General features: G+C 40.9%; 1 protein-coding gene across 3 annotated transcripts; it reads right to left on the bottom strand.

Moving 5' to 3' along the window:
• Positions 1-974: 974 nt before the first annotated feature.
• Zkscan8 (zinc finger with KRAB and SCAN domains 8) lies at positions 975-18,136 on the bottom strand. Of its 3 annotated transcripts, XR_007591798.1 has the most exons (7): positions 17,970-18,136; positions 14,154-14,656; positions 12,439-12,607; positions 9,842-9,933; positions 9,416-9,539; positions 6,898-8,546; positions 975-2,465 (listed from the first exon to the last, which is right to left on the bottom strand). XR_007591798.1 is itself a non-coding variant. In XM_050142586.1 (6 exons), exons 2-6 carry the CDS (start codon positions 14,571-14,573, stop codon positions 7,594-7,596), a joined length of 1,758 nt encoding a protein of 585 aa, XP_049998543.1. In that variant the 5' UTR covers positions 14,574-14,656; positions 17,970-18,136; the 3' UTR covers positions 975-7,593. The 3 variants fall into 3 exon arrangements, 2 of the variants coding, with proteins under 2 accessions (XP_049998543.1, XP_049998544.1); XM_050142586.1 differs by having other exon boundaries at positions 975-8,546; XM_050142587.1 differs by having other exon boundaries at positions 975-8,546; positions 14,154-14,653.
• Between the last annotated feature and the right edge of the window lie 1,541 nt (positions 18,137-19,677).

Below are 19,677 nucleotides of genomic sequence, written 5' to 3'. Positions count from 1 at the left end.
TAATGGCCATTGTTTAACCCATATTGGTTTCTCAGTTAACCATTTTAAAGGTAGGACTGCTGGTACCTCTAAAGGTTTGCTAGTTGTTTTGTGTTCTTGTACAGCATGAATGGCTGGTGACCTTTGTATATAGTACCTTAAAATATCCTTCCCAGAAACACTAGTTTCTGGGACTGCAGGAATGTTAATCTGGGTATTCCACTGCTGCAGCAGGTTGTGATCCCATAAATTCACTGCAATATTAGCCACATATGGCCTCAGCCTTCCTCTCTGTCCTTCTGGCCCTAAGCAGTCAACTCATCTCATTCTTTGTTTCACTTGAGATAAGGTTCCAATTCCTAGGAATTGAACATTTGCCTCTTGAAGAGGCCAATTTGGATGTCAAGACTCTGGAGTAATGATAGTCATGGACACTAAAATGATCTCACGCTAGCTCAGAATTGAGTATAATGAAGGACTATTTATTTAGGGCTAGACTCACAGATCACAGTCCTCTGCATGAATGGGGATCAGGAGCCAAATATAGCAGCTGGAAGAGAGAGGAAGCATGTATTTTATGTCAGCATTTATAGTACAAGAGGCCACACCCAAGTGGGCTGTTATCTTAAAGGTTACTGGCTGAAGGAGTTCTTACAGCAAAGGAGGACCCCAGAGTAGAGACAAAATTAAGCCTCTATGTGCCTACCCCTCCGGAAATTCAGTGTCCAGCAGATCCAGCTGGTCCCTCCAGACTGTGGCCCAACCTGGCACTGGCCTTGCCCAGACCTCGCCAAGGGGGTAGCCCACTTTGCTTGTGCTGAGGAGGGGGAGGGGAAAGGTGAGGGGACCATGTGAGAAGAGGGGGGTTGGAGGAAGAGCAGGGAAAGAACACATTTGTTCTCTGCAAATTCCTGAGGATGACCTGGAGGAGCAAATGATCTCACAAAATAAGACACATCATGAAAACTCTTAAAAATTTCAATATCACAAAAATCCACACAATAATTCAACAAGCATTTATTAAACACCTACTGTGTGCTCAGCACTGTACTAGGCACTAAGAGGGTGCAGTGATACAAATGTTACAGTTATTATCCCTGCCCTCAAGGAGCTTACAATTTAATTTTGGAAATAAATACAAATGTGAAACTACTATACATACTTCTAGAAATAATTACAGAGCAAGGTATTAGTAACTTGAAAGTTAACTGCTCTGGCAGCTCAGACTAAGGGAAGATCTTGATGTGAGGTGAACTCAATCAGGAGGTGCTCACTCAAAGACATACAGAAAATGAGTTTAATGAGTGGAGAGGAGTTACAGCCAAAGAGTAATCTAAGGGGGAAAACCATGAGAAAGGCACCGAGGTAAAGGTCTGTAAGACAAAAGTAGAGAGCTGGAGGACGTCTGAATGTGATGTACGAAGGTGAACAAGTTAGAGAGTGATGAAAGCCGAGGCAGATTCAGGATGGAGGGCAAAGTCACAGAACACTATCACTCTGGTGAGAATTATCTGCTGGGGGAGGAGTAAAACATGATACCATGAAAGTGGAGTTTGAGGATCATTTTTCAAGTGTTATATAAGCTGGATATTCTAAAAGGAAGTATGGAAACCTGAGCCCATGTGATATAGACCTAACTGGAAGACTGTAACGGTATAGTAGAAAAAAAAAAAAACCTAAGTGATAATGAAAATAAGCTCCAAGAAGAAAACAGTTGAGATAAACCAGTTTCTAGACTTGGAGAGTGGAAGGCAGAAAAAGATGAAATGATAACTTCAAGGGTGAGATGAGAAATACAAAGGTCAGCAATTCTATTTAGGGTACAGGGTTCATTGGAAAGAAATACAAATTGAAGGAGAATGGTGAATTTCAAATATCAGGTTGTGTAGGTACCTGAGGAAAATACCGTAAGCAGAGATGACATACAAAGTGAGAAATATGAAGTCAAATACAAAGCACAACAAAACAGATAAACAAAAAAAGAGACAGAAAAAGTGAGCAAAAGTATGATATGGGATTATTTTAGTATAGAGGAGAAAAAAAACTAATAAAGAAAAGCCAGATATTAGAGAAAAATGACCCCCAAAGATGCCATAAAACAAAGAAAGGAAAACAGAATTCTTTAAGTATGGTTATTAGTCAAAGGTTCTCTAGAGAACAGAGCTTATAGAATGAATACACACACGCACCTACCCACATATGGAGAGAATGGGATTTCATTAGTGGCTTATAAGCTGTGGTCCAGCAATGGTTGTCTTATCAACGGGAAGTCCAAGAATGGACCAGCTGTTTACTCCACCAGGATGGATGTCTCAGCTGGTCTTCATTATACACCAGAATCCTGAAGAAGTAGGGGTCTAACTCCAGTGAAGGAATGGACTTGCCAGCAAAAAGCAAGGAAGCAAGAACAAAAGTTTCTTTCTTGCATATCCTCATAGAGGCTGCCATCAGAAGGTTTGGTGCAGATTAGAGGTGGATACTCCCACCTGAAAAGATCCAGATTAAAAGTGGGTCTTTCCACTTGAAATGATTTAAAATAAATCCCTGACATGTGTACCCAGCAATCTAGTTTTAGTTAATCCAGATGTAGTCAAGTTGACAGCCAAGAACAGCCATCACAAATCCACCCCTTGTCAACTTGACACACAATCATATCTCCTTACGTCATGCTTAATTTCCAAGTGAAAATAATAATCAGGTCATAATTATACCTAAGGTGATATAAATATCACACATATAATTGCAAATGTATTATATATTTAACAAGGTCATAATTACACCTACATGATATAACTATCCCGTGTACAACCACAAGCCCAATATAAATTTTAAAATAGATGGCAATGTCCCTTGAGGGACATTCTTTTGGTATCTCAAAACTTAAATATGGTAACTACAGATGTTCTCATGTTGTGTTACTGATAAAGAAACTGAGGAAAGAAACACAGAAATCTGAACGAACACATTCTTAACAAAATATGACAGAAACAGTCGTGTAAATTATAATCCTCATTTCTGCAACTGGTTCCATGACCATAGATGGTATTTAGAGCTACCTTTTTCTACTACTCATTCTGTAGTTCCTCAAAGCAGAAAAGGCAATGTTTAAGGGGTGGGCGTACATCTTCTGCTGAGGGCTGAGACTATTCCCTCAGGTGAGGGTAGAATCAACAGGGTCTTCCCACCCATCTCTACCCCACATTTCAGGATCCAGTTCTTTACTAGTTAGTGCTCTAACCTGAACCACTGACACCCTCTGAGGCTGGGACCTGATTTTTATTTTTTATTTTTTGGTAATTCAGCCAACCTTAGAATGAGAGCTTCAGTTTGATTTTCCATAATTTGAGCTGTGGCTGCTGAAGAGAAGATTCTCTTCCAGTGCACAGGCACTTAGAAACCTCTAGACTGTTTATGTACATCCAGAGTCAGCCAGTTTTATCATTGAGCACATTATTGTTCTTCACTATATTTTGATATGCTAGAAGTTGGTTAATTCTATCAAGGAGTTCATTCTTTTCCTTTGTCAATTTATCTAGAGATGCTGGGAGCAATGAACCACTACCATCATTTTCCTTATTTTTCTACAAATTGTCAAAAGTTTTATATACAGAGTCACCAAATCTCTTTACCTCCCACAACTGGTGAATCAGGACAATCAAATGCACTTGTCTCTTAAGTCTGTAAAATAGTTCACACTATGGGCTTTTAATAAACCCTGAGTTTCTGAGAGGAAAGCCTATGCCAGATACTTAAAAAATTTTATCCTTATACTTCTATTGCTCTAGAATTACTTCTGGTACAAAATTCTGTATTAGTCAGGGTTCTCTAGTAGAATAGAACTAACAGAATGAATACACACACACACACACACACACACACACACACACACACACACACAAAGGAATTATTAGAATGGCTTACCCGCTGTGGCCTAGCTAGTTCAACAATGGCTACCTACCAACAAAAGACCCAAGAATCCAGTAATACTCAAAATGACAACCAAGATTAGCCATCACATATGGGAAAACTCAACATTATGAATATAAAAGTGATTAAGGAAGATAACAACAACAATATACAGCCTTAATGTACACACTGGTCATTCTACATTCATTTTAGTGGAATGTTGACTATGACAGCCAGTAAGGAAATGTTTTTAAGGGCTAAGGCAGAAATTGGTTATAATGAGTAACATATTTGAAAAATCAAGGAAAACACAAGACACACAAAATGGTGATTGGAAATGGGCAAGAAGCTTGAAGGTTTTCTCTGTAGGCTATGGATAAACTTACTGCTACCATCTTAACTGCCCATCTGCCCAACCTGGAATCTACTCACTTCTTTCTCCCTTTGGCAGTCTACAGAGAAATGTTACTGTTTTACCCTCCTGGTTACTCCTTTATGCATAGTCTATTAACAAAATTTACCTTTTTTATACTGAAAATCAAGAATATCAACGTCTAAAGATGTTCTTTCCCCAAATAGTATTTTAAGCCAATTTCCCAGTAATTGCAATGGATCCATACTAAACTATTGTCCACTGTCTACCTATTATCTCTTATGACCAGGGGTACATGGCTTCATTTGGCAGGCCAGAGTTTAGTCAGTGTTGGCAGCGTAGCACAGCAGCCATGACAGGCTCTAGCACCAGGCTGTATGGGTTAGAATCTTGTCATTTGCTGGCTATGTGATGTTGGCTAGTTCTCTAAGCTCTTATTTTTATCGTTTATAAATGGGGTATGTAGTGATACTAGCTTTTAAGTGGATAAATGTTTAACTTAGGGTTTGGCTCACAACAATTGTTCAAAACAAAACAAAAAAAGTCAGCTATCACTCTAGAGAAGCAGAAACAAGAGCAAGGTTATACTGGCCCATGTTGGAATCAATCACCACATTCTTGAATACCTATCTGGTCTCATGGAGAAATTCTTTGAAACCTCAGAGGTTTCTCCCAGTGGTATGTTGATGGCAAGTGAGTTAGGGAAGAACCACTCTACCATGCCAGATCCTAAGATGAGCAGCTGAGGACGGTAGAAGAAAGTATTGGTAGACAATTCATTTCAGATTGAAAGAAAAAATTGACTCTATGGGATAAAAGCCTAATGAATGCCACGGGTAGTTGACACCTCTAGATAATGTAATATGGATTAATTAATGCTTGGTGAATTCAAGACTAAATGCCTTCTATGTTCTTCTTCAAAGACTCTAGTCTTTTCCATTACCATATGCTATAACATTTGGCCTTTTCTATACATGTGCTTTGATAGTTCATTAAAATTTTATTATTTGTAATTATGTATATGTCTATGTGTACCTGTGTGTAGGGGCCTGTGTAGGCCAGATATGTTGGATCCTCCTGGAGCTGGAGTTACAGGAAGTTACAAGCCACCCAACATGGGTTCTAGGAACAGAACTCAATGGTTCTCTGCAAGAACAGTCCACATTCTCAACCACTAAGCCATTTTCCAGTCCCAAATTACATTCTTGGGTTCTTTTGAGACTGGCCTCACTATATTCAAGGCTGGCTTTGAACTTGCTATACAGACTTGGCTGGCCTATGAGTGCTATGACTAAAGGTGTGCCTCACCAATAATGGATCCAATAACTCATTTTTAAATGGCAACCTTTTTCATATTCATGCCAGTGTAACATTAATCTTTTCAATCATATTATTTTCTTCCAGTTGCTGAGTAGCTCTTAGCAGTCTGAGACTGAAGTGATCTGTACACATTACTCTGGATACAAATGCTAAAGGGCAATTTATTGGAAACAAGGCAGGTACTCAGGCAAATATGCACACGAACTTCTAGCTTCACTGACAATGTATTCATTCTATGTAACGTTTGCACACAAGGTAGCACTGACCTACATAGAAATCCTGTCATCTAGAGACGGTAAGGCACAACTCAAGCAACTGGGACAGGAGAGGTGGCTCAGTGGTTTAGAGTTTTAGAGAAGTGTTAGGAATGGTAATCTATATTAAACTGGATGGAAGCAACAGAAAGGAGGGCAAGAAAATAAAGAATAATGAAAAGGACTGGTCTCAGAGAGTTAGCCAAAAAATGAAGATGATCTTTTTAGGACAGTCACAATGTGAAATTGTTTTCCTGGAGATTTCATCAGAACCTGTCTTCTGAGTAAGATTAATGGAATAATTTTAAGTGTGAGGATTAAGGTTAAAGCAAAAGTTATTCAGCTTCAAGCTCACTAATCAAATGGCCAACTATGAAATATAATTAATAGTAACAGATGGTTTTCTTGCTCTTCATTGAATGAGAATTCTAAGAATGTCCCCACCATCTGGAGGACCAGCAGCACTACTAAAATAAGTAAGAAGTATACTTACTCCTCTGAAAGGACACTGTATTTTAGGTGCACAAGATCTGATGTGTTATTTTAAACCAGTCTCATTACTTTACACAATATCCTGTTATGCTGAAAGTTTTAGAGGTGAAACACAGGGCCTGGTGACAATGAGTGTAATAGTCTATCTTTGTTGTTAGATGACTGAGGGAGTGTGCCAGAATTCAGAATAAGGAATCAGAGATAAGGTATTTGGTAGATTACCACTGTGGATACTGAAGATATGCAAATGGAAGGAAACAGATAGATGATAACGACGGAGCTGCAGAGGCCATCTGAGAAGGTCGGTCCAGGCTGACCGTGTACTCAGGGAGTTTACATAGACAGGAACCTGAGAGCTGTACTGTAATGGGCCAAAAGGAATGATGTACATTCTTTGTAAGAATTTTTAATGTCTTTTTCTAGCACCTCTGTTTCCTATTTGGTGCCAAAGCTTTGATAGTGCAAATATGTTTTGAACCACAGTGTACAGTGGGAAGGTGAAGGAGAGTCAGAAGTCATCCTGAGGTACACTCTGTCCATGCTCAAGAGTAGCCAGGCTGAGTCTCCACTCACCTCTTTCTTGGCATCACTCCCACCATCATCACTAATGCAGCCACTTCCTCTGTTGACACAGGTACTGAGACTGGGGGTGGTGAAGGATGTGAGCTTGGGGATTCAATGGAAGTCAATAAAGGTGCTAAATGAAGAAAAATGCTACAGTGCTGTTAAAAATATAGCACTGAATTTGTAGAGGATTATGGGTTATATCATCTAAGAGTACTAGAATAATACGTTAAATGTTCAACCATTTCCCTCTAACTAGGGTATTAGAAAGCTAAATACAAATCTTAGTCTCATTGAGGTTGCCTTGGACTCAAGCGGCTTCTCAGATTAGGAATTACTAGGGCATCTTCAGAGGGGGATGGCAGAAAGGGACCACAGAAATGGGAAGAAGAGAAGCTTAGAGGAGTGGTCCCTCTCAAACTTACAGCTTGGGAAAGACAAAATATAGTGTTTCAAGTCACAGTAAGCAATCTGCTGTTATTTTAAAGTTCTGAAGAATATATAAAGCTGCCGGGGCTCTGCTTCACCAGATGCCTCCAAAGACAGTCAAGCCAATCAATCTCTACCGGGGACTGTGCTCAAACTACTGAAGTGCTATTCTCAACTTTGTCATCACACCAGAGTCTGCCCTTTTCACTAGCCTTCTCCACTACCACATGGTTTCTCTAATGCTGAATAATGCTCAGACAGCAACCAAAGCTTTTCCTAAACTCCTGTGGTTTCAGGCTTTTCTCCAGTGTGGATTCTCTGATGTCGAATGAGGCTCGATCTCTGAATAAAGGCTTTCCCACACTCACTGCATTGATAGGGCTTCTCCCCTGTGTGTATTCTCAGATGCTGAATGAGACCAGTGTTCCCATTGAAAGCTTTCCCACATTCTTTACACTTGTAGGGTCTTTCTCCAGTATGGATTCTCTGATGTTCAATCAGGCCTGATTTCTGACTGAAGGCCCTCCCGCACTCATTGCATTTGTAAGGTTTCTCCCCAGTGTGGCTTCTCTGATGGCCAATAAGATGGGAGCTGCGTCTGAATGTTTTCCCACACTCATCACACTCATAGGGTTTCTCCCCGGTGTGGATTCTCTGGTGTCCAATGAGGTGTGAACTATGACTGAAAGCTTTTCCACATTCATTACATTCATACGGTCTCTCCCCACTGTGGATTCTCTGGTGCAAAATAAGGCCTGCGCTCTGACTAAAGGCCTTACCACACTGATTACACTGATAGGGCTTCTCCCCGGTGTGGATTCTCTGGTGCAGGATCAGGCCTGTGTTCTGACTGAAGGCCTTACCACATTCTTTACAGTGATAGCGCTTCACTTTGTTGTGGATGTCCTGATGGGAAAGAAGGGCTGACCTATAGCTGAAGGCTTTACTGCACACATTACATTGATAGGGTTTCTCTCCAGTGTGGATTCTCCAGTGTCGAACAAGGCCTGAGTTCTGAGCAAAGCTTTTCCCACATTCATCACATTTATGCCGTCTCTCTTGTGTGGGATTTCCCTGCTGCCTCTCTGATCTGTCTTGGGTTTCTCCATGCGCAAGATCCACGATAACATCCCCATTGCACTTGGCAGCTGTCTGTCCATGTGGCTGGATTCCGGTTGATATTACCTGTTTTGAAAAGAATTCCTTGTTCTCACTCCTGGTCTCACCATCTGAAATAAACACATAGTAAGCAATCATTCTCAAGTCACTTCCTACTTTCTATACAGAAGGGGGAAGTGAAGTTGTAATGGAAGCTACAAGCAAATACAAGCTGCTCTATTCAAAACAGGGAGAGATACATGCAAGTTGATCAAGTAAAAGTACCAAATGCCAAGTGGGAAAGATATGTCAGGAAAAAAGGGTTTTCTGAGACATGAGTAGTGTTGGAAGGGATTAACTGAGAAGTGTAAGTTGGGGAGTAGGAAGAGATAAAGAACTCTTCTAAGATGTACTGAGTGGGACAGAATGCACCAAACAGTCCTGAAAAGTGTACAAGTACAACTGGCTCATATGAAAGAAACACTCTAATATCCACTATCATGATGGTCCAAGGGGACCTGAAGAAAGGTGTGAATGCAGGGAGTACTATAAACATGCCACTTTCTAACTGGCAAGAAGAACAGTCTTCACTACATAGATACAAACTGTAAGGACTTCTGGGTTGGAGAACAAAATGCTTAATTTCATATCTCAGGAATCTCAATCTAATACCCATTTCTTAAATTCTGAGTTTCTTTTCTTTGCAATTCATTAAAAAAAATTTAAAGCAAATTTATATCTATGCATGTCACATGTGTAAAAGAAGGCATCATAGCCTCCAGAGTTGGAGTTCCTGGTGGTTATACGGTACCTGATGTGGATGCTGGGAAAAGAACTCCAGTCCTCCGGAAGAGCAGGAAGCACTCTTAACCACTGAGCCATCTCTATAGCCCTAAATCCTGAATGTAAGTTCAACTAAGTCCTCCAGAAACCTTATAAAGCTACCAGAAACACAGCAAAGAGAAAGTTCTTAAATTATAATAACTACAGCTCTCCTTACCCAGGGAGAACATGTTTCTGTATTTCTCGGGCCTGTTATCTCTATTCAGATCCTTCTGTGATGGATCAAGAAGCCACTCTTCTCGAATAAGAGACACAGCCATGTCTTCAATCTTTTCCAAAGTCTGAAACAAAAGAAGACCCTCATTTGGGGCCTAGAAAGGTTCCATAGCTCAAAGCCAGTGTTTGCAATAACTACAGTGTTAGGAGAGGTGAAGAAGCAGGAGTATGCTAAGCAAAGGGATGTGAACAGCTGGGAGGAAGAGGAAAGTGCACTGGATTTATTGCAGAAACTCAAAGGCTAGTTTGTTACGAAGTAAAAAGGGTTCAGAGGAAGTTCTTAAACAGGCACCACTACAGATAGATATGGCAATTGCCACAACATTGTCAGAGATATGGGCTTTTAGTGAGAAGAAGCACAACTCACCTGAAACCCTGCAGTGAGCAGTCTAGCTGTCACCTCCTGATCTCCAGAACTTCTTTTCTGGGAAGGAGTACGACTCTGAGAAGCAGACATGGCTGAGAGGAGAAAGGAGCTATGAATTGACAAGTCTTGTTGTATGGTTGTGGGAGCCAGCATTCACTTATCCAAAATTACTTTTATTTCAGAATACATATGCCAAGGATTTTGCATATAAAGTGCCGACATCTTGGACTCTGGCTCATATTCATGGACGTCCACAGAACATCTGTATTTTAATGTACCTGAACTTACATATTTAAATAAACAAAGTATACTGATTTCCTAACAGGAGCTGCTTTCTAATTTATTCTCTATCCAAAGTACTATCTCTGTATAGCAGTCCTTCAGAACCCGAAATCCTAGAAAACTGAACATGGGAACCAATCAAACTGTTACCTTTTTAGTAACTGCTGTGGCCGCAGTGACTACTTCTCATGGATAGTGAGCATCTTATCACCAAAAACAACCTCATAATTAAGCAAAACTTGTTTTGAAAAACAAGATTTAGGACTTCAGATTAAGAATTATATAATTAACAAAAATGAAGTATTTCTGTGCTACTTCTTAGAAACATTAAAAATTCTTAGCCTATTGGCTAAGTTAAAGTGCAGGAATATTAAAAATTCACTTATATGCTGGAGTGGCAAATGCCTATAGTCACAGCAGGAGGACCATCACAAGTTTGAGGCCAGGCTTATCTACATAGTGAGTTCTAGGCTAGGCAAGACTACAGAGACCCTGTTTCAAAAAGCAAAAAAAAAAAAAAAAAAAAAAATTTTCACTTATAGAAAACAAAGCATTATAAATCCATACATAGGGAAAAACACATAAACATACCAAAACACCCTACAAAGAATAGCCTAGAATAGGCTGTTCTGTATAAAATAGGGCAATTCTCAATATACAACAGAAAAATGTCACCCCGTCCCCCCCAAACAAAAACAAGACAAACAAACAAACAGAAACAAACCAGGAAAACCAGATTTAAGGGGCATCATCTGGTCAAATATAATTTAAGTACAGTTAACACAAAGTATCTTGAACAAAGAATTTATATGTCCATGGGTAAATAATAATAATAATAAAATGGAAGGGTTGAGGACATAGCTCAATTAGAAGAGTGCTTGCCTTGGATGATTAAAGCCCTGGGTTAGTACTGAGCACTGCCCAAAACAACACAGACACACCCCCCCTCCACACACACTCAGGACTGGTATGATGGCTTAGTAGTAAAGTGCTTGCTATGGAAGTAAGAGGACAGAAGTTCAGAATCCCATCACCCACATAAAAGCCTCATGCCTTGAGTTTCAGAGTTAGGGGCTGGAAGAGAACAAGGACAGGCAGATCTTTAGAACCTGCAGGTCAGGTAGTCTAGCTGAAATGGTAGACCTAATGTTTAGGGAAAGATTTCATCTCAAAAAATAAGGTGGAGGGTAAAAGTGCTACCTATATAATTCTGAGGACTCAAGTTCAATTCTTGGAATCCATAGTGGATGGACAGAAGCAGCTCTTGAAGAAAGTTGTTCTCTGACCTCCAGGTGTATGTCTAGGTATATACACTACTACTACTAATAGTAACAACAACAATAATAATAGTACAGTAGGGAGAATTAGCCTAGCAAGATTAATCTTAAGTCATCAAAGATAACATTACAATAGGTCAAATTTCTGAAATATTCTTTCTAAATATACACAAGTAGAACCTAAATATGAGACAATACCAAACAAACCTAATCTGCAGCCATTCCAATTCTAATCTATGTTCTTTAAAACTGGTAAGGTCATGAAAAGACTAAGAAATCATGCCCAAAATGTGTAATTAACGGAGACTGAAGAGATTCATGACTAAATCACTGTGGTCATAGGGTGGGCCCTGGACCAGAAAAGACATTGAGACAACTGGAATGTGAGTATGAGATGAGGACTGGATCAGCACCACTGCTGCACCATAGTTCCCAGCTATGTCATCCTACTGTGGTCATCAAAATGCTCTCATTAAAAGAAAGGCATATTGAAGTAACTGTAAATAAAATGTTATGATACTAGAAAAATCTAAATAAAATGTCTGCTGTAAACGTACTGGGGTAACAAAGTTCTTTTTTCTTTGCTCATGTCCTCTGGGCATGCCATGGCCATTGCCCTCCTGAACTCTTAGCTGCTGTAGCTATATGCAAAAGACTGGGCCCATTAACAGACTGGGGAAAGGATCACATGCTCCCTCCCCCATTCCCATATAGGCAATTAAATGGTGCTAAGAGATTTCTCTAGTGGTATGGTGGCTCCTAAGCTACCTACGTTTCTATAAAAAAAAAAAAAATCCTTTATCCGACTCCTAATTAAACTCATTGGCTCACAAGTTAGTCTTCAAAAAACTTGTTTCTTTGGTGTGTCCTTGGTGCCCCATCTGGGGTGAACAGTTGTTTATGCCCACAGGAAAAGTCCACATACTACTTCTATAAACATTCAAAACCAGAAGATGGAGACTACTCAAACACTGATGCCACTTCCTGACTGAGACAGGTACCCCAAACATAAGTCTCTTTCCTTTCCACTCTCCTCACCCTTAGAAGTGAAATCTGGCCTCTCTCCTCTGTCCTGTGGCTTCTGGGGCACTGGAGGTTTATGTTTGGTTGCCATGGGTCGGAACTGAGTACTTGAGGGTTCTGGTGCAGATTCTGAAGGTACGACTTCCTCCCAGAGAACTCTGTGCCCATGTGTACGAGCTGAGACCTAGAAACAATGGGACAGTTGAGTTATGAAGAATTCCTTTGAGAAAGGAAGTGAAGGTAGTAGTAGAACCAATACTCATATTAGGAAAAGCAAGCAGTATAATCGCATTTACTTCTTAGGGCAACAAGAAACACCACATTAGCACAAAAAGAAGGGATTTGTTCTGTTCAGTACTAAAAAAAAGATTTCTGTTGTTGTTTCTCTATTATATCTAGCACCAATATTTGTACTTCAACTCTAGGACAGAGAATGAATAACAGAGAAAACTAAAACAGGGCCATATAATACTAAGACACTCTTCTGACAAGGAACTAGGAAGCCTGTGTTCTAGTAAGCAGTCGTCTCTAATTATGTAGGCAAAGCAAGCTGACACAGAAAATAGTTTAGCAAGCTGGGCTTTACACCCTCCGCCCAGAACAATGCACCTAGCACCTGTTAGTAACCTAGGACTCACACCTGCATTAAGCTGTGTCCACACCTTACTCTGAACAATGAAATAAATTTCTCCTTTTCTTAACAACTGTGAGACCTAGACAGCTTGTACTCAGTCATAGTCCCGTTATATCTGGTAAGGAAGGTAAGGGGGCCAAGCAGAACCAGGCTGACGCTGGGTACATGAGCAGTAAGGCAAACTGTCCTTTGAGAAAACAAAAAACCATCCTCATCATGCCTGCAAATAAAAGTGGCCTAGCACCGTATTTCTTCCTTTGTACTCTTGTTCTGTCATTGAGAAAAGTTTCCTTCCTACTTGTACAATTTGTGTGGGTCTTGAATAGGAGGTAAAAAATGTGGAAACACTTGACCCAAACCCTCACCACTGGTACCATGGGTACCCCAGAAGAAAATTAATTTAATTTAAGCTCCTTGTGTATCATGGTCCCATTAAGCAAGCAAGGGAAATCTTATGAGGGGAAAAAAAAAAAATGGTTTCTATCCTTTACAAAACTACAAGTGTAATACATAGTGCTTTAAATAATATCATCTGCATTCAACAGAAACCAATGCATAGAATTTATTCCTCAATGTGAAGCCAGTGTGTGGTGATACTTTGTTTGTGCTCTAATAAAGCTTGCCTAAAGATCAGAGGGTGGAGCTAGCCACCAGTTAACCACAGAGGCCAGGCAGTGCTGGCGTACACCTTTAATCCCTACACTTTGGAGGTGGAAGCAGATCAGGAGTTCAAGGCTCCACTGAGTTGGTTACAGATTTAACCGTCTAATAGAAAAACAGAGCTCACACCTTTGATCCCAACACTTGGGATCTCATGCCTTTAATCCTAGCACTAGGGAGGTGGAAACAGGAAGTGATATGGCTGGGCAGAGAGGAATATAAGGCAGGAGAAAGGAGCTCAGCCCCTTCAGTCTGAGGATTTGGTGGAGGTAAGAAGTCTCTCTGGTGGCTGGTTCCTTTACTTCTCTGATCTTTCAGCATTTACCTCAATATCCGATTCCAGGTTTGTATTATTAAGACCAATAAGAATTTATCTACACCAAAGTCTTTCTACTCAGCTTTCAGGAATTCAGTCCCAGCATGCACAGCTACTTACTGGTTGTCCTAGGATATTAATCTGCCTTTGCAAGTCCTCCAACAGGGTCACTACCTCCTCTCCATTTTCTAACTGGTGTTCCTTCACCAGAGTCTGCAGCTCCCCTGGCAGGATGGTCAGGAACTGCTCCAGCACCAGCAGCTCCAGGATCTGCTCCTTGCTGTTCAAGTCTGGCCGCAGCCACTGATGGCAAAGTGCTCGTAGCTGGATCAGAGCTTCCCGTGGTCCTAGAGTCTCCTGGTAGCATAGCTGCCTGAAACGTAGGCGAAACAGTTCTTGGCCAGCAGTATTATTTTCATGCATGCTAGATTCCTCATCCCAACCAGGATCCTCCTCTATCTTGACAATTACAAGATCCTCTTCAGGAGTCTGGTCTGGCGGAGATGGGGCCGAAGAAGGCTTTCTTGATTCTGCAGCCATTTAGGGCCAGAGAAGCTTAAAAGGCCCCTTTCCTCTTTACCTTCTGAATCTTCTTAAGTCTTCCGAGGACCTCCAGGGTACTTCTTTCAGAACAGAAAATGATAAATATGTTAATGTAAGGCAACAGTCATAGTAAATTACCAAGATACTTCAACAAGCTCCCCTAAACAATCATCCACACAAAACCTACCCAGGGTACAAACCCTTCCTTCCAGTTTCCTGTTTAGGGTTGTCGGGGATGGAGACTCAGCCTAACTGAAATTCTGCATTTATTAGCAGGTAAGTCTCAGTACCTCACTGAGTTCCACGTAGCACCTTGTACATCTCCCAGTCTCAACTGGATTTTGTACTTCAGCTCTCAGCCTTGAGCTCATTCTCAACAGATGAGGTCACATCTCTATCCTCTACTTCAAGAAACCGGCTAACCCTTTCCTCCTTACTACCTAAGATTCTGCATCCTACTACGGCTCCCTATCTTCCCTCCAGTCTCAGGGCTAACTCTTGAACTCCTCCTCTTACTCCTAAAAACCTGCTTGGAGCAGTGGATCTGCAAAGAGCCAGGATGTCTTATCAACATCTACAATGCCCAAACCTAAGCCCACACACCAATGACCTTCCAGAATCTTTCAGAATAAAATATAGTAGTGTTTGAGTTTGACAACTTTCACTTAGGAGAAGACTCCTGATATTAATCAATGTTGTGTCTGTTTATTCTTATACAAATACATATTTATCTACTCCCCACCAGGTGAGTTGTTTCTTGAGCGGATTAGGAATAAAACCACTATGATTATGTGCACACAAGTTCTTGTCTGAACAGTGTTTAATTTTGTGAGGTAAAACCCAGAAGAATTGCTGAGTTTTAAGTGTAGTATCTAAAAAATTGCTGAACTGTTTTTCAAAATGGCTGCAATATTTAGGATTCCATTAGCGCTTGACATCATATCTTAAAAATTTAAATAATAGGTATATAGTAATGTGTCATAGTTCTAACTTGTTTTCCAACGAACAATGTTGAACACACATATATTTTAGTGAAGTATTGATTTAAAAATTTTGGCTTATCTTGCTTTTTTTGTCAGTCTCAATCAAAGAACACTGAACTTGTGATTTTCCCGTCTCCGCTTTCCAAGTGCTGTGACGGCAGGTGTGCACCACCATGCTCAGTTTTATTATTTAACTTATTTAAACTGTTGAGATCTTATCATGTAGCCTGGTCTAGTCTGGAACACAATGTGTGGCCTAGGATGATCTTTAACTTGTGATGATCTTGCCTCCGTCTCTCAAGTACTGGGATTATATGCACGTGTCATCATGCTTTGCCCAGTATTATTTTGTAATTGAGGTTTTATATTGTTTGTGTGTTTAAGATTTGAGAACTCCTTATATATTCTGGATATAAGAGATACACGATTTACAAATATTGACTCACTTCTGTTTTATTTTCCTTTCCCTCTACACATACTACTTTTCTTTTAACTGCACATTACTGGTTGCAAAAAGGTTTTGCTCTCTTCATTTCATAATCCTCATGAAAATCTTATCTTATTGAAAAAAATTAAAGAATATCAGAGGGATAAATTTACAACACAACACAACACAGGACTGTCTAGATTTGCTGTAAGAGCGAAGGTTACAGCTAGAACTCCAGGCCCAAAGAGCTCACTTGGATGGTTCTTTTTCTTTGTGGGGTATATGTACATTAATGGTCTCTGTACTTGTATAGACACCACTTGCTAAGGCTGCAGTGGTGACTTCTCTTTGACTTTGGTTATACTTTTCTTTCATTTGTGCTCTACAATGCTACTAGCTCTGTCTTCAAAAAAGATGCCCTAGGTAGTACCTATGAATGCAACCACATTTGCAAATAGCAGGTAGATAGAATCAAATTCACATGAAGTTACAACTGGAATAAGCTGGGTCCTTAATTCAGCATGACTGGTCTGTTAGAGACACAGGGGTCTGCAGGACAGCTTGGGAGGTAAAGCACCTGCTGCCAAGCCTGACAGCCTGGATTTCGATTCCCAGGCTCCACAGAGTGGAGGAAGGGGACTGACTCCTGCAAGCTGTCCTCTGATCTCCACTAGGGCACTGTGTCATGAGTGGACCTTCTTCGTCCTTCCCAAACAATATATTACTCTATACCTCAGGCTGGTTTCACACTGGCGATCCCCCAACCTCACTCTCCTGGGTACTGCATGCAATTACAGACGTGCATCAATATACATTCTTTTTAATGACTAATATTAATCTTTTAAAAATCTCTTCCTATCTAATAATTGTGTGTATACAAATTGCAGTGTTGGTAAGCACATATAAACACTGCTCCTTACATATGATCCTTAAAAAACATCCGGTCAGGCTTATTGGCTGATTAATGTAAATGCAATAATAATCTTAAGCTTCTTCTCGATCTAAAATGGTCAACTTCAACAATCCTAGCTTTTCACCAGATGTAGAAGATGTATTTTCCCCTTTGGATTAAGTTTAACTTGAGAAATGTCTTGGTATTGAGTGCAAACCAGGAAAAGACACAAGGAAAAGTAAATGAGACAAACACTGTGCTTTGTAGTTATCTCAGATGCACTCACTGAATATTTTTCTTTCAGATATTCCTAAAGTTATTTCAATCCAGGCTTAAGCATGGGGGTTAGGAGAAATGGCACTCAGGAGGGGACCAGGCACACAAGTGTGGGCGTGAGCTCCTCAGGGGTGTTGCTTTGAAGAATGCATTTAAGATTTACCACATTCTCATAGTTAACCACAAGAGGAACTCAAAGCGTGCACATTTGCTAAAAGAATGACTGCCACATAACTACGCTTCAGAGAATTTTTCAGAGAGAAGTATGTTGTCAAGTCAACATCTTAGATGTCTGACAAAGATTACTCATGGCTGACCTGAGAATTGGAAATGGGAACCCACGGAGTTTTCAAGTACCTATTTCAGTTAGCTTTAATAAATTAAGTAGGCAAAGTATTCTGAATTCGGTTTAATTTTGTTATCCCGGAATTACTGAAAGCATATCTTTTGCACAGAACTGTCTAGCCATCACATCAACCATTTCCTGTGCAGAAAAAAAAAAAAAAGGAGTAACAACAATAACAAAAATCAGAGGTTTCCATGAATGGCAGAGACTTAAAAAAAAGTATCTTTAAAAAATGAATTTTGATATCGAAAGGCAAAATCGCTTGAGTAAGAACAGCTGATCCACGGGCCGGCTTTACAAGTAAGAGCGACTGCAAAGTAACACAGGGAGACTGGCGGTGAAAAGAGGGGCCCCGTAGGAAGTTGGGGCCGGTGTCGGCCTGCTGGGCTGGCTCAGGCCCTCCGCCGACCCGCTCCCCGCGCTCCGGCCTCCGCAGCCCGCGCACCCCTGCTCGGCCGAGCGCACTCACCGAGAGCTCCGCACGCTGCCCGAGGGCGGGAGGCGGCACAGGGCGGACCGGGAAGCGCGCGCGCGAGGAGACGCGACGGACGGCGAAGCCGGGTAGGACCCCTCCAGTCGCTAACTTCCAAAGCCTCGGAGCGCAGAACCGGCCAGCATGCATCTTGCCCCACAGCCACTTCCGGAAGCTCTCTAGGAAGCCCGGAGGTCTGACAGCTCTATGGTCGTCCCGCGTAGGGACAGAGCACTGTGCCTTCTGGCTGTCAGCGGCGCCAGGTGGGTGTCTAGGCTGCTGCTGAGGATTGTGGACATCCTTAGGAATGCCATATCTTTATGTCACCCAAGCTTTTTGCCTGGCCAGCTTTGGGCATCAGTTGGCAAGGCTGAGGGTTAGGTGGCCAATCGCAGATCTCAACTGGGCTCAGGAGGGAGCTTAATATGCCTAAAGAATTTCTCTTTATTCCTCTTAGATAACCTGTGCTTTCTGTTAATGCTTCATGAATTACTCCAGATTTCCAACATACACTTCAGATTGAGGAATTTAACCCTTTACAGTTACAGGGAAGAGTAGCACATCTTACATTATTCAGTTCCAACTAACCACGGCTTTTTCTTTGACTGGGATGTGTGGTCAGCCTCCCAACACTTGATGCTTTATCACCAGAAGCAACAAAAGTTCCACAGAATAACCACAACCCATTTCTTAAGCTCTAAAGAGGATATTTAGGCTATTAGTAATGGTAGGAAACAATGAACACCGGTTTAGTTTTTAGTTTCGAAGGTGACTTTTTAAACTATTTTAAGTTGTCAAGACAGAGTTGGTGGGTCTCAATTCTTTATCTAGGGGGAGCGAGTCTGAGGAATTTTGAACATCTTACCTAGCGTCAGATATTGAATGGCCAAATGAAAACCTAGACCAGATGGTCGAAGTCATGTTCAACTAGGAAGTCTTAAGCTTGGGTCACAAGTGCACAGTGAAAAGGCTTGTCTTTTTAAAGACAGAATCTCTTCGTAGTCCTAGTTGGCCTCAGATTCGGGACAAATCTCCTGCCTTACCTTCCTAAGTGTTGGGATTATAAACATAAGCCAACACACCAGCTTAAAGCCGTCTTTGGTAACAGCTAATTATTCTTTCAAAACTGAACAAAATTAGAAACGAGGGACAATTTTGCCCATATTATTTGGTTAGAGTTTTTAAAATGATGAAAAATTTTGCCCACATTAAGAACACCCGCAGACTGACTCTAAGGGAGATTCTGACCACTAATTAGGCCTGAGCATTAAGAAACTTTTGGTACTTTTACCTTTTTAGTAGAGTTTCTTTACTATATGAATTCTCTGATGTCTATCAAAAGCTGAACTTATGCATGGGTCTTCCACACTCACTGATCCCACAGGGTTTTCAGCTGTGTGGATTCTTTGACATTGAATAATACCTTTGGGTTCACTGAGATCTTCCCCCCTCTCTCTACATTTATAGGGGTTCACTCCATGTACTCTATAATGTCCAACAAGACGCGAGAGTTGAAGGTTTCTTCACATTTACTACACTTGTAGGACTTCTCTCCAGTGTGAGTTCTCCTCTGAGCTAAGTTTTCGTCACATCCTCTGCATTTGCATTGTCTTCTTTCCCTCTGTCACCATTTTCATCACCTTCCACTTTCAAAAGCATCTTTGGATTCAGAGCACTGAGAGATCGTTGCTAAGTCTGTTGATAA

This window comes from Alexandromys fortis, unplaced genomic scaffold (genome assembly GCF_014885135.2).
Source record: "Alexandromys fortis isolate MF-2015 unplaced genomic scaffold, M_Fortis_MF-2015_v1.1 scaffold_5, whole genome shotgun sequence".
In the NCBI taxonomy this organism is placed as follows: domain Eukaryota; kingdom Metazoa; phylum Chordata; class Mammalia; order Rodentia; family Cricetidae; genus Alexandromys; species Alexandromys fortis.
The sequence above is the reverse complement of the archived record's forward strand: the minus strand, read 5'-3'. Positions and strand labels throughout refer to the sequence as shown.